General features: G+C 43.1%; 1 protein-coding gene across 1 annotated transcript in view; it reads left to right on the forward strand.

The window, feature by feature from the left end:
• Positions 1-14,074, forward strand: part of ATP8A2 (ATPase phospholipid transporting 8A2) — a 584,662-nt gene that overhangs the window by 356,627 nt on the left and 213,961 nt on the right. The window contains exons 29-30 of the mRNA XM_063101556.1: positions 4,809-4,992; positions 8,904-9,014. Coding sequence (XP_062957626.1) covers positions 4,809-4,992; positions 8,904-9,014 — 295 coding nt within the window. The remainder of the gene's footprint in view (positions 1-4,808; positions 4,993-8,903; positions 9,015-14,074) is intronic.

A 14,074-nucleotide genomic window follows, 5' to 3' on the forward strand; every position in this document is an offset into this window, starting at 1 on the left:
TTAATTATTATGTATTTTAGGTTTGGTATGGATAAATTGGTTTCTGTGTCATTAAAAAAAATTATGAAGTCTTGTACGTCTTATTTTGGTTAGTATTTCTTCCTACCACCTTACGTGAGACACTCAGACTTTGAGAATATTTTAAATGAAATGCCAACCAGAATTTATACTTACTAGGTTTGGGTTTAAAAGCAAAGAAGAACCTACATGTGCAAAGCTTGAAAAGAAGGGGATGAGATTCAATGTTTCTGCTAATTTGTTGTTAAATTCCACTATGAAAATTTTGTATATATCTTGTGCTATGGAAATTTAAGCTCAGCTAGAAAATATTTGAACTAGAAAGAAATCGTGATATTGCCTAGGCCGTTGCTGGCTACTTCAGTGTGGTCCACAGACCAGCAGCATCAGCATCCCCTGGCAGCTTGTTAGAAATGTGTGTTCACAGGCCCACCCCAGAGTTTCTGAAGCAGGGTCTGTATCTTTACAAGTGCTCTAGGTGATTCTGATGTTCACTTAAAATTTGAAACTCATTGATCTAGGCCAGGGGTCTTCACATGTCCTTTTAGTCATGATGACTGTCTGTAGGGAATAAAGACATTGGGAAGTCCAATTAGCAAAATTATTTAGTGAATCTGGTTAACTAGTAAGTGTTTTGAGTCTGGTTGGCATTTTCTTGGGTGTTCCTGGGTGGAGTTCCTCATAACCCCTCTGGCTTAGCTGAGCTCAGTGTACAAATTCATAATCTAGGTCCAACCCTCAGAGATCTAGAAGGTAAGTAAGTTTAATTAGATAAAATTGCAAGATCAGAATTTAGAAACTCACTCTGAGTCCAGGTATTTTGTAGATCAGATGAATTACTTCATGATCATTAATTCTATTAAAGCAGTTACCCAAGGTTTCTTTTAAGTGTTATATTTGACATATCTTTAGAAAGCTAGTTTTAAAATTTCATAAACACATATCCCATACAATGAGATACTCCAGGATACTGAATTTTTTAATGAAGTCTCAAAAGGAAAACGTATTTCTTAGTTTATAATCTATTTCATTGGCAAAAAAAAGTGGCTAAAATATTTCTCCAGTTGATTGAATTCTTTGAGTTTATATTTTCATTCATAATGCACCAAAATAGGTTGTAAAAGTGCCCCAAGCACCTAGTGTGGCTTAGATGTAGCCTGGAGTTTGTATTTTATGGGTTGAAAGTATTATATGCTGGGAATACTTATTAAGTGTGGCATGTGACTCCAGGTCACAAATTAAGATTAAGAAGGAGCTGGCTTGTGCTTTGAGGTGACTTGGCATACTAAAACACTGCATGTGGCTGAAGCGTAATGGTGCCTATTCAGTTCTGTGGAAATTAGCTGTTCGACATCTGTTTTGAACCCCTAGTGTGTGCTAGAATTGTGTTTTCTCAAGGCATTACAGCTGAGGGCATAATAAATCCTTGATGAGAATTTCATGCTCCTAAAATACTGGGATACAACTTGCTTTATATACCCTGGTCAGGTTTTCCCTTCTTTTTTCTCTTTAGGAAAAGGCAGCTGTTGGATGTTCATAGATTGTACTTTAAGCCGTTGGAATCATGACTTGACTGACTAACTTGAGATCCAAATACCCAAGTAGGAAACCTACTGAGTCTGTTTGACTTGCTCCTCATCACCCATTGGTTGGCTTATTGCTAAACCCTCTGATAGAAAACCAATAACTTTACCTTAAAGAAAACCTTGGATCTGTTTAGCTCCTTCCCTATTCCATGCCCCATAGTGTGAAGTGGCCAAGCTTTCTGCCCCATGGGTCTCCTTTGTCTCCAGACCACCTTAGGTTTGCTGATAAAGAGGCCAGCTCACTCAGTTACTTCTTTGGGGGATACATCTGAAGGTGTTGCAACCTCAGTCCTGCCTGGTGCTGTTTAAGTCTCTGTTCCACGATCTCTTGTGATATCTTCCTGGATGCAGAACAAGAGTTGAAGATTAAGCGATGGCCTCATTAGGTGAAGTTCCCTCTCAGTGGGAGAATAATTATTCTTAGAGAGTGATGAAAGGAGTCATGGAGAGAAGTAATAAGTGCAGAGGTTACCAGACTCTTTGGATTCACACTATCCTTTGTGTCTCAGTAATTCCTTTGCAAAGTCCCTAGGCACAAAGAAAAACTGAACAGTTTCTAATATTAAGTAGGTAAGGTCAAGAAATTTAAGGAGTATTTATGACCTAACAACTTAGCAGGCATTTGAAACAATAATGCACATACACTGAAAGAAAGAATCCTTACTTCTTCCATCCTTAAATAACCACAACTGTTTCCCAGTGGCATGTTGTGGAGTGCCTGGTGAGCCCTGCCCAGCTTCTCAGACCTTAGAGTGAGAGTGGACGCTGCCGTCTGTATTTTCTGTTCCTCCTAGATTTTCACAAGGTATTTAACTCAGCTGCACAAAGATGCATAAGGAAAAGGAATGTGGCCTGATCTAATGTTGGACTGTGAGCTACTTCCAGCTAGTGTTTTGCACTCACCTGAGAAACGTTGCTGTATTTCCCTTGAAAATTAAGAATTTCCTGCTGCAGCATCTCAGGGCGCCTGCACACACAGTTTAGGAACCATGAATCAGATGGCATGCATTCTCAGAAATGTTCCTTTCCCCCTCACCCCCAAAATTCAGGTTTTGCAGATAACCCTGTGCTAGGTGGAGTAAGAGATAACATTTGTTTCACACTTGCTAGTTAACATGGTGGTTCCACACTAATACGTAACAACCATCTCATGAGGTCGGTGCTTCTCATTTCCCCCACCACTCATGAAATTCAGGTAGTCATAGAATTCCTTTCCCTGCCTCGACGATTAGTGTGGGGCACAGGAAAAGGTCGTGCTCAGTTATTTAACTCTGACTCCCAGATTTTTTTCCCTGTACTATATTTGATCTCTGATTCCATTGAGTTCAAAAATGAAATGGGAAATCACCCTTGTGTAGCAAATTAGAATTGTGGGCTGTCTCTGCCAGAAAGATCAGCCCTGGCTCCAGGGAGCAGTTGCACAAACACGGAGGGGATAGGGACGCCTCAGTGTCCCTGTATGTTGAAATTGCTTATGTTACACTGAGTAGAGGCTCAGTCATAATCGATAGTGAAGTTCCAGCACCTTCATTTTAGGCTACATTTAAATAGGTATAGCATCGGCCACCAGGGTATGGGTGATTCTGTCCTGCCTCAGCTGCCTAGAAGGTCATGCTTTGGAGGCTATTTTTAAGTTCCCAAAGCATGCCTATTAAATAACCATTGAAGGACCTGAGAATATTTAGCCAGCAGAGACTGAGCTTTAGGAGGAAGGATGTGATATGTGTCTATATTTCAGCCTTCCAAATATTTGAAAGAGGAATTATACTTGTTCTGGTCTAGCTCAAAGGACAGAATTAGTACTTTTAGGTATACTCAGTAACAATAAAAAGGTAATAATAATTTTCAGTGGTTGCATCTTCTCCAGGAGGCATTGAATTCCCACCATGGTAAACCATTGTGGGAATGGTGAAAGGCATATTGGATTGCACAGTGTGGCTCTGAAAGTCCTTTTAACCCTGAGGTTCTTTTTTCTAACTTTCTAGTTTGTATATCTTTGTCACTGAGCAAAGGCTGTGCTCTGCATTCAGAGGCTGTGCTCTGCGCTCAGCTTGCTGTCGCACCAAATACATTTCTCTATGCAGAATTGGTAAAATGAAATGTAAAGTAACATGTAAGTTTTCTGTTGCGAACAGGTGTCATTGTGGGTGAAGGCCCTATGGGAGGTCATAGTTCTTACTGGGAAGGTCTTTGAGCATCGGTTTGGTTTCCAAGCACAGTCCATGTGTGAGTGCGGCCAGTGTGCCTCTGGGAAACCCAGGAAACTCTTTTAGTTTGTTTTTATGCTGTGTGTGTGGGGGGGGGTATAAGTGATTCAGGAGTTAACCTGTAAATTTCCCGAATTAATATCAGCCTATCAATTCAAAATTTCAAATAAATCAGTCCTGAGATACTAGTGTTGTTTCCTGTGTGTATTGTCTGGTCTTATAGTCTGGATAAGCACTTCACTATAATTAATATTGCTGTGATTTAGACCCCATAGGTTTATATTGGGTCATCTCCCCAGGTGACTTGAGTGCCTGCGCTCATCAGTTCCTCGCGGAAGCAAGCCCTCTTCGGCTTGTGGGCTGTGCTTCTGCACAGATCTGCTACGCCAGACCCCCTCTCCTGCGATGCCTGCTCCCAGATCCGCTGCCTTGGCCACCCTTCAAACACTGCTTCATCTCTGGGGTGGGGATGGGGAAGTTGTCATTCTTCCCTCTTACTCCGGCCTTCTCTCTGTCCTTTCTCATACCCTGCCAATTATCTTTCCCTTCCGTAAAAGCAGATTTTACAGAAAATTCCCTTGTCAGCCTTAGGTTGTACGTGATGTGTACTGCAAAGCAAAAACAGGGTCTGTGCTAGTTTCCTGATTTATTGGGAAGACATTTCTGAAGACCCTGTAACTAGCTCACCTGCCGTTGTCATTCAGCAGGGCACATGTGCTGCTGAAGAGTGTGCATACGGGGCCCGCGGAGCAGGGTGATTACAGATAGGCTGTGTTTTAAGTTAGTCTTGAGTTGTGTATTTCATCTACAAAGTTGGCAAATACTTGAAAGCCACAAGCTACTGTTTTTTGAAATCATCTCTGCACGTGAGCATAAAACGTATCGTAATGAATTTGGAGATTGTCCAGTAACTGCCCTTTTGATGCAGCTGAATACAGATCGCAGCTGTTTTTTCTGGGCAGACACGTTCAGCCCTCATCTCTCTCCCCTCTCACAGGGTGTCTCCTCTGCAGAAGTCTGAGGTAGTGGACGTGGTGAAGAAGCGAGTGAAGGCCATCACCCTCGCCATCGGGGACGGCGCCAACGACGTCGGCATGATCCAGACAGCCCATGTGGGTGTGGGCATCAGCGGGAATGAGGGCATGCAGGCCACCAATAACTCAGATTATGCCATTGCACAGGTCAGTCCTATTGATAGAGATGGCAGCTGAGCAGGAGAGACTGGCGCGTGACTGTCAGTCCAGCCTGAGGACTCTGCTGCCCCTTTTGAGGTCACCATCTGGAAGAAGCCGCTGGCCGTTTGGATTTCTCAGTGGATTTGATCTTGTGAAGTTCAGAGGCCCTTCCCTGCCAGTTGAGTTTCTTTGGGCCAGCTGTGGGGCTGGTCGAGCTGCTCTGTCATCAGGCAAGGTGCCCCTCCTGACAGATAGGTCCCTGGTCCTGCTATTAATAATCTCTTACCCTCACCTCCTGCACCTGCTGTGTAAGCATTTCCTTATGTGTCCCCTGCTGAAGGACACCTGTGCTTATAACACCCATTCTCTACAATCCTGTCCTAGCACCTCCCCTCTTTCAGAAGGTGCTGGGACACTCTCTGGTCATGCATTTAAGGTCAGGGAAAAGCAGTCATTTGCAGCTGCTGCCCTCTCTGTAGTTATGATATGACAGGCACTGCCCAGGACCCCTGCTGTGAGATGAAATGCTCAGGCCACAATGACCCCATGGTCAGTAGCAAACAGCCTCCAGCAGTTACGCCAAGTTCAGTCCATTCCTCCCTGAATGGAGCGCTGCATACCCAGGCTCCTGGTACGCTTTGTGGTTCCTACATAGGCAGCCCGAGGATGAAAGAAATGTCTCCTCCTTAGTGACAGCCCAAGGCAAAGGAATACAGCCTGCCTCCTCACCCCTAGGGTGCATAGCGAATCAGTTGCCTGCTGGGTCATCCAGAAACCCTAGACACCCCAGGGAACATGGATCGGTTCCTCCTGTCTCCAGATCGTGGTATACGTTGTGAGTAGATGCCTGCTTGCTCGCTGGTTAGTGAGAGCTCCCTTGTGTTTCTACTGGTGTTTTTTAGGCTTTCGAAGAGTGTGTTAACAGTAATCACATGAACACAGAAATAATGGCTTTGTTCCCTTTCAAGCTGGAATCAGGTGCTGCGTATAAAATGTGACCAAGCTTCCTGCAGCCCCAGGCTGTGGGCTGCTCTGTGCAACTCTGGGTTGCCACCTCCCTGAAGGAGGACTCTGCCTTAGGTCACCTCTCAGCTTGTGGTTCTGCAAACACAGGGAGGAATTACAGAGTCCTTATGGCTCTGACAAGTGCCTGAAACCGGTCTTGTTCCCTTGTGGGTGCCAAGTAAGTCCGCAGGATAATTCCTGAAGTAGGTAGGAGAAGGGATTCTGACTTTACAGTTTGGAAAACTAAGGTTCCTTCGCATTTGGTGACCTGCCTCAGGTCCAAGCAAGCGTCTGGGAGCAGAGAAGGGCAGACCTGTGTGTGCACTTGGGGGCTGGCCCAGCACACCTGCTGGTTTATTTTCCCGAGTCAACTGCTCCTAGGCCTGTGGGACTCACGCTTCCTGTAGTCTGTCAGCAACTGTAGATGTTATACACCCCAGCATTATTAAATACTTGAGTTATAACATCATATGGCTGGGAGGGATCTTAAGAGGTTTCCTAGGAGTTCCAGGCAAATATTTGTCTGTCTTTTTCTTTAAAATGTCTAGGGAAAGGAGATTCCATGACCTGCTTTATTGAAACTGCATACTAATAAGATGTGGAATCCGGAACAATGGCTCTCTTCAAATGAAAATTGTCAAAGAAGGGTGGAGCAGGGAGCAGGGCTTTATAATTCCATTTGGAGGTTTTCTTGCCCCTCCAGCATAATAGTCACCTCTGCCAAAGGAACCGATGAATCTGCAGGTGTCTGTGGGCCCTCATTTCTCCCGTCCATCGTCCTGTCCGTGACGGGCAGGATGCTGTGATTTCAGGGCCACATTTGTGCTAGCCTTTCCTCCTGTCCACCCAACAACAAGCAGTCTCTAGCTGAATCTCACAATTTGATTTGTGTCTGTTGATAGTCTGCGGTTGAAGGTGGCACCCTGTGCATTATCTGTTGATTTTAATGTGGATGAATATATTTTTGATTGGGTTTTTGAGAAAGAACCCTGTAGGGTTAGATAGAGAAGAAAAAAGATGTTTAGCTCAAAGTCTTATCCTAAGGAATCTTATGAAGTAGGCAAAGCTCCAGGTCCGTTTCTTTGCCCCTGCCCTGTTCTCTTATGCACGGGGCAGCCGGGACTGACATCGTCCCTGTGCGGCTGCTGCTGTGCATGTCATGCTGCACCTGGAGCCCTCAGCTGCTGCTTCTCCTCGGGAGAATCATTCCTGCCCCCTACCTGCTTAATGTTTTTAGAATGACCTCATGAAGACAGCATTTTGATTTAGGATGTATATATTCTTTTTTCTGAAAACAAATCATTGTAGCACTAGAGCTGAGGCTCCAGGATGACTCAAGCAGATGTTCTCTGTGCCCCCTGAAGTCTCACGTCAGGGGCCAGGTCAGATACAGACTTCCTTTTTATTTGTTTATCCAGTTATTTTATGATTCCCCATTCCCCTTTGAAATCCTTAATGAGCCTTTATGGGAAGTTTTATTTTTCCATGTGCACCTACCTCTGCCATTGTGAAGTTGTCATTTAGGTTTTGGAGTACACGGATGAGCGGCCGTGCCGTGCCCTGTTCTTTCTGGAAGAACTCATTGAAATGTGACTTCATATAGGATGTCATCACCTTCGTTAGTGCTGATGGGGATTATTATGTAGATTACTCATGAAAAGAAATGGTTTTTTTTAAAAAAATGTATTTACAGTCAGTGTCTTTTTTTAATACAGATAGTTTAATTTCAGAAGTTATCTGAAATTAATAGGAAGTTTACAATAGCAAAAGAATGTCTGATGTTCTGGGGTGTTCTTGATGCAGCCTTATTGTTTCTCCTGGTAGCGTAGTAGGGTTTAAGCTTGAGTGCTGCCTGGGGCAGGAGCTGGGGCCTCTGCCAGTACAGGTTAGAGCCAGGGGGATTAAGGTTCTCCTTCAAGGCAGCCAAGGGGGAACCCAACTTGGTGTGAGGTGAATCCAGTGTATAGAAACCATGCATGTAAACAGAAGGGCCCCAACAGCGCATTCATGCCAGAGCATGGCACAGTCTACAAAACCAAAAAACTCATTTCCCTCCCTCCAGCTCAAGGTTCTCACTTTTTGGGACCTTGATGAAATAGGACACAGACGGCAGAGTGGGCACGGGGAGGCCGAGGAGTTGTGATTCAAGTGGTGCACAAAGACCCCCCTGCCTCCTCTCTCGGGTGGCAAGAGCCCGCACAGCACTCTTGACTTGGTGTCAGCTAGCTTCCTGACTGCATAGTTGGAGGCAAAAAAGAACAAAATGGGACTAGAGTGGAGGCAGAGAGAGAGAGAGAGAGAGAGAGAGAGAGAGAGAGTGAGAGTGTGTGTGTGTGTGTGTGTGTGTGTGTGTGTGTGTCTATATGTGTCTTTCTGTGCCTGTGTGTATTTTTATATGCCTCTGTGTGTGTCTGTGTATGTGTCTGTATGTCCGTGTGTGTGTCTCTGTGTTTATATACAGTTTTTAGCCTACAGGCTAACTGTGGAAACATGTGGGCACCTTTTTTTAAACAAGACGCTATTGCACAAGTGTCCCTGTCCCTAAGTCCTATTGCCAGCACAAATTCTGTGATTATGTAGAAGCATCTGATTCCCACTGTACTTTTCTTTTCTTCTAGTTCAGGAGGTCACTTTCTTTTCATAATTCAGATCCTAAAAGAGCATTAGCTTAAGTAGAATTTCATGAGAATAACAATTAAAAGTCCAGCAGCAAGTTTGGGGGAAGTCCTAAATATGTAGATTTAAGAGGAGAAATTAGTTGTTCTCGTGGTGACAGCCCCGCCTAATGCCTCAGGTCACCTGCAAAATCTGGTTTCCTCTGCTTACCTATCTGTCTTCTGTTCATAAGGACATTTTGTGACTTTTATTCCTCAGTGATAGGCTCTTCTGAACCTTGTCATTTTCCTTCCCAGTTTTCCTACTTAGAAAAGCTTCTGTTGGTTCATGGGGCCTGGAGCTACAACCGAGTGACCAAGTGCATACTGTACTGCTTCTACAAGAACGTGGTCCTGTACATTATTGAGGTAAGAAAGGGTGGCTTTATTTCTTGTGGAGGAGAGCCTTTTTCAGAGAGCATCTCTAGTTACTTAAAGTCATTTTATGAAAGGGTTTCGTTAACATGAAATTAAAGATGCCACTGTAACATGTAAACCTGGGCCACGTGGAACCTCCTTTAAAGCTGGGCCTGCCACCCAGGTCTAGACCCTCAGGTTGAATAACCAGATCCAGGAGCCTGCAGCCTTTCTTCCCTGCCACAACCCTCTCCCTGTTCTCCCCAGCTCTTGCCCCAGCTCCAGTGTTCCTCATGGCCCCACCTCTTCCCTTGTGTCTTTGGCCCACGTAGAGTGTAGCTGTCACCCCCTCGTCTTCAGGCATGATCAGAGCCGGAGCAGCAGAAGCTCACACCTTTCTTGGTGGGCACTGAGACATTTCTGAGCAACCCAGTCAGCTTTTTCTTTCCTAGAAGGAGAAGGGCCTGAGGTCTTGCTGTATTTCTCATGGAATCTGCAAGTTTCCAGAGCATTCATTCACTGCTTCTGGGATGTTTGGGTTTCTTTGTTTTTTAGTATAACCCATTTTATTTTTGTTGTTGTTTTGAACTAACACATAACAATTGTACATATTTATGGGGTACAGTGTGATGTTTTGATGCATGTATACATTGCATAAAAATCAAATCAGGGTATTTAGCATATCCATCACCTCATACATTTATCATTTCTTTGTGGCAAAAACATTCAAAATCTTCTCTTCTAGCTATTTTGAAACATACAATACGATATTGTTAACTGTAGTCACCCTACCGTGCAATAGAACACCAGAACTCACTCTTTCTTAATGTAACTTTGTACCCATTGACCCACCTCTCCCTGTCCACCCACGACCCTCCCCAGCTTCTGGTAACCACTAGTCTACTCTCTACTTCTATGAATTTAACTTTTTTAGATTCCAATATGAATGAGATCATATGGTATTTGTCTTTCTGTGCCAGGCTCATTTCACTTAAAATGATGTCCTCCAGGTTTATTCATGTTTCCACAAATGACAGGATTTAATTCTTTTTTATGGCTGAATAATAATCTGTTGTGTAAATATACTTTATCCATTCTTCTGTTGATGGACATTTAGGGTGATTCCGTACCTTAGCTATTGTGAATCATGTTGCAGTTTCTGGGATATTTGGACACTGTATGGGAATGGGGTTGTGCAGCGGGGAGTACACCAACAAGGTAAATTAAGACATCACAATGAGCTCCTATCCTGTTGTCAAACAGTTTTCCAAGATGCTGATTCGGTTACAAGTAAAACACGTGTACTTGCTGGAGAGGCAGGCCCAGGAAAACGTGAAAAAGGCCTGTTATGTCTGATATCAGTGAGAATACCTGCTACCTCATTCTTCCTTTTTAAGAACAGCTCTGCTATAAAGGTGTGGCTTTTGAGGCTGTCATGACGAATGGACTTCCAAATGTGTTTATAAAAGAGGAAGCAGGCAGTAACTCTGTGGAGGCATAGAAAAGCGATGTTAATTGTTTATGGTGTCTTAATATCTCATTCTGTTGGGTGTAATTTTATGTCTGATTTGTCAACTCTAGGCAAAAATAATAACCAAAGCAGAAATCAACTTTTTCTGATGTAGTCTCTTAAAATACTCAGTTCAGGTCATTTAACAAGTGGCTTGCTATCACTATGACTAACCATTGCTTTACCAAGTTGTCTAATCTTTCCTATTGAATCATTCAGGTCAAGTTTGTGGATTCATGTCGCTTATTTGGGGACTAAACTACTAAAGAGTGATTTTGCCCAGTTGTGCAGATTGTTCAGTGCTCAAGGTACCCAGCCAAAGGGGTAAATGGGGCAGAGACATAGCCTGTGCTTCTCTACCCCTCCAGCTGCCTGGAGCTCACCTGGAAACAGCAGGCATTCTTCTACTTTTTACAAAAAGCAGCCTACTCACCTAGGACTGTACCTAGGATGCTGCTGCACCTGCAGAGAAGAAGCGTCTTCTGGGCTGGACAGCAGCCCTGTGGGGTTGAGAGCAGCCTCTGTGGGCTGAAGAGCAGCCCTGACTAAGGAATGTTCCAAGCAATCCAAAGAGATCTGGTTAAAGTCCGGAAAGCTGACCTGTCTTCCTAAGTTGAATCCTTTATGTGAGATGTCCTATCTCCCTATAGTAGATGAGTAAGTATTATTTCCCTAAGAAGAAAATAAGCAGCAGGCTCTTGAGAGATTTGGAGCTGTAGTTGCCATTTTATTCAGAATAGCGAGGTTAAAATCAATAAATTTTAAAAGTACCCACGATGTTTTCTGCTTGTCTGGTACTGGAACAGGCAACCCTGTCCGCTGCAGGTAAGAACTTGTACATGTTGGTGTAATGGATTTCATAGTTTCTTTCTTCTTCCTGCTCTTGTTTTTACAGTTCCCTTTTGGCATTTAAAGACATTTGACCCCTCCTCCTGCCACATTTTTTTTCATCTATGATAGGAGTCACTCCTAAATGTCACTTGGGTCATAGATAATAGTGTAAAAGAGCGTGGAACCCCTGTTCCTACATGCCATTCCATGTCTCCAGGATTTTTTGCGCCTGTAGTTGTTGGCTTCACAAGGTTCCTTAATACTCTGGTTTTCCTCACAATCAGCAAATTACAGATAGTCGAGACATTCTTATCGAGACATTCTGCATGGAGCCCCCAATCCTTTCGCTTTCCAGAGCATCCCTCAGGGGCCCTTCTTAGTCATTTACACCTACTATCTTGCCCCGTCCCCCCCTTTTTTTAAACTTCAAGTGGGCTGAGGCTGAGAAGAGTGCAATTTTAGTCTGTCTGAAAAATTCCATTTGGAGCGAGGCCCTGAGAGCGCCAAGCGAGTGCTTCATGTTAATTTTTCAGTCGAGCTGAGCCACAGTTGTGAAATGGTCTTCTGTAAACAGCCTTTTCAAACATTCTGTGTAAAGTTTAAAAAGAAGTAAAAAGCCTTCACTACTTTGTGCCCAGTTTTCTATTTAGTATTTCTGGGAGCTATTAATTTGAAAACCAGGAAAACAAAATCCTTGGCTGAGCCCAGATGGCTGGAGCATGGATTCAGACAGTGTCCACTCTTGCCGAATTACTGGCTTGGCATCAACACACACTTCAAATATAATTTTAAATATAGGAAAGTACTACTTGCATGCTATTCTAGTTTGTTTTGAACTGCAGGATCAAAGATTGTTGATTTGCTCATGTGCAAAGAATACTTTTTTGTTCTAAAGGTAACTTTATAGTTACTTAAGTGAGAATAAATTAACTACATTATTTCTCTTTAATAGTTTTCTTGTAAGTCAAGGAGAGATTCTTTGCAATAGCCAATATGTTCTTATCTCAAATGTCCTCTGATATATGTAACTACCAGTCATTTAAAATAGTCTAAAAGCAGTTTGGCAAATCACACACACACACACACACACACACACACGCACGCACGCACGCACCCACGCACGCACGCACACTTCGTGACCTTGGCTGTTACTATGAGGATCATTTTATGATCTGGATGACCAATAAAGACATAGGGAAGAGCTGTAGGCCTGTGATGTAATGCAGTCTGCTCACTTGGTATACTAACCTATAAAAGTGGATTTTTCTTTACAAGGAACGCATGGACGTGTTCTCATTGCTGTGTGGAACACAAGTGAAAATTCCCTCTAGTCTCACACACACCCCCTTACATTAGCATCTGTCCTGACCTTGTCCTCTGCAGTTACAGAGATATTTAGGTATATAAACAAGTCGGTGTTTTGAGATGTTTTTAGATGAGTGTCATCATGCTTGCAGTATGTTCTACAATTTATATTTCACTTAACTGTGTATTTTGGAGACCGTTCCCCATTCCTGTGTATAGGTCCATTGCGTGGCATTTCACATTGTGACTTCCTACAATCTAACCATTTCCTGCATGGGTAAACATTCAAGTCAACTCCAGTTTCACCCACAAAAAGCCTTGTGGAATAACAGCATTCCCTCTACACAGGCTATAAATATTCCGCCAAAATTATATTGATCTAATTAGACCATTTTGATCACAGTGCCCTGAGCATAACACACACTCAATTTCTATATTTTTATCTGTACAACAGGTTTTCTATTGCTAACAGATCTTACTTAATGCTTGTTGAGTGTGCCACATGGAATGTATTCAGGCCAAAATCACCATTAGTTTAAGTAAACAACGCTGTGCCCCGCAAAAATAAGTATAAATAATATTGAGAAATGAATTTAAGAAATAAAATAAAAATAAATAAATAATAGGAACAAAATAATGGAGTCCATGGTTTCGTGGTGGCCCTGTTTTAGGTAAAACTAAAAACATATACAACATTTTCCTCCATCCCTGGCCAATTGCAAAAACCACTAGTTTCCCCTACTCAACCATGTCTGTATGCAGCCAGGATAAGGTTTCTGAAACATACATCTGATTAATTCCAGTGGCTGGCACAGTGTCTGGAAGAGAGGTGCTCAAGAATGCTAGCAAGGAGTGAGTGAATGAAAGCTACTACTCTCCTCAAGCCCTTCAGAGGCTCCCCATGTCTTCTGCTAAACTCCCTATCTCTCTGTCACCTGCCCCTCTGTGGTCGGGTCCCAGTTGTCACCAGCCTCATCTACCACTGCATCCTCTTACTTTGTTTTTAATCAGTGTGATTGAAGTATGATTAACACACGGCAAGATGCACCCCTCTTAAGTGTACAATTCTGCGATGTTGGTGGCGGTCACACAGTGATGTGGATGTGCTGAAACTGTAGTCTAAGTGAATCACTGGAACTGTGTGCTTAGAAATGATTGTGATGGTAGACTTTATGCTATGTATATTTTACCACAATAAAATACGAAAGAGCGAAGAAGCAATGAAAAGAATGTCCCAAGCACTCTGTGCTTTAGTCACCTTGAGGGAGACAAAAATGTGTAAAAACAGATCGTATGTTTTGGGGAGCTTACTGAAGGTTTGAAAAACAAATTTAAGTGTAGTTTTGTATCAAACTAATTAAATATTAAGTTTTGTGGTCATGGCCATGTGGACCATATTTCTCAAAAGGTGAAATCCTGTTGTGAG

Source organism: Cynocephalus volans, chromosome 7 (assembly GCF_027409185.1).
Source record: "Cynocephalus volans isolate mCynVol1 chromosome 7, mCynVol1.pri, whole genome shotgun sequence".
NCBI classification, from domain to species: Eukaryota; Metazoa; Chordata; class Mammalia; order Dermoptera; family Cynocephalidae; genus Cynocephalus; species Cynocephalus volans.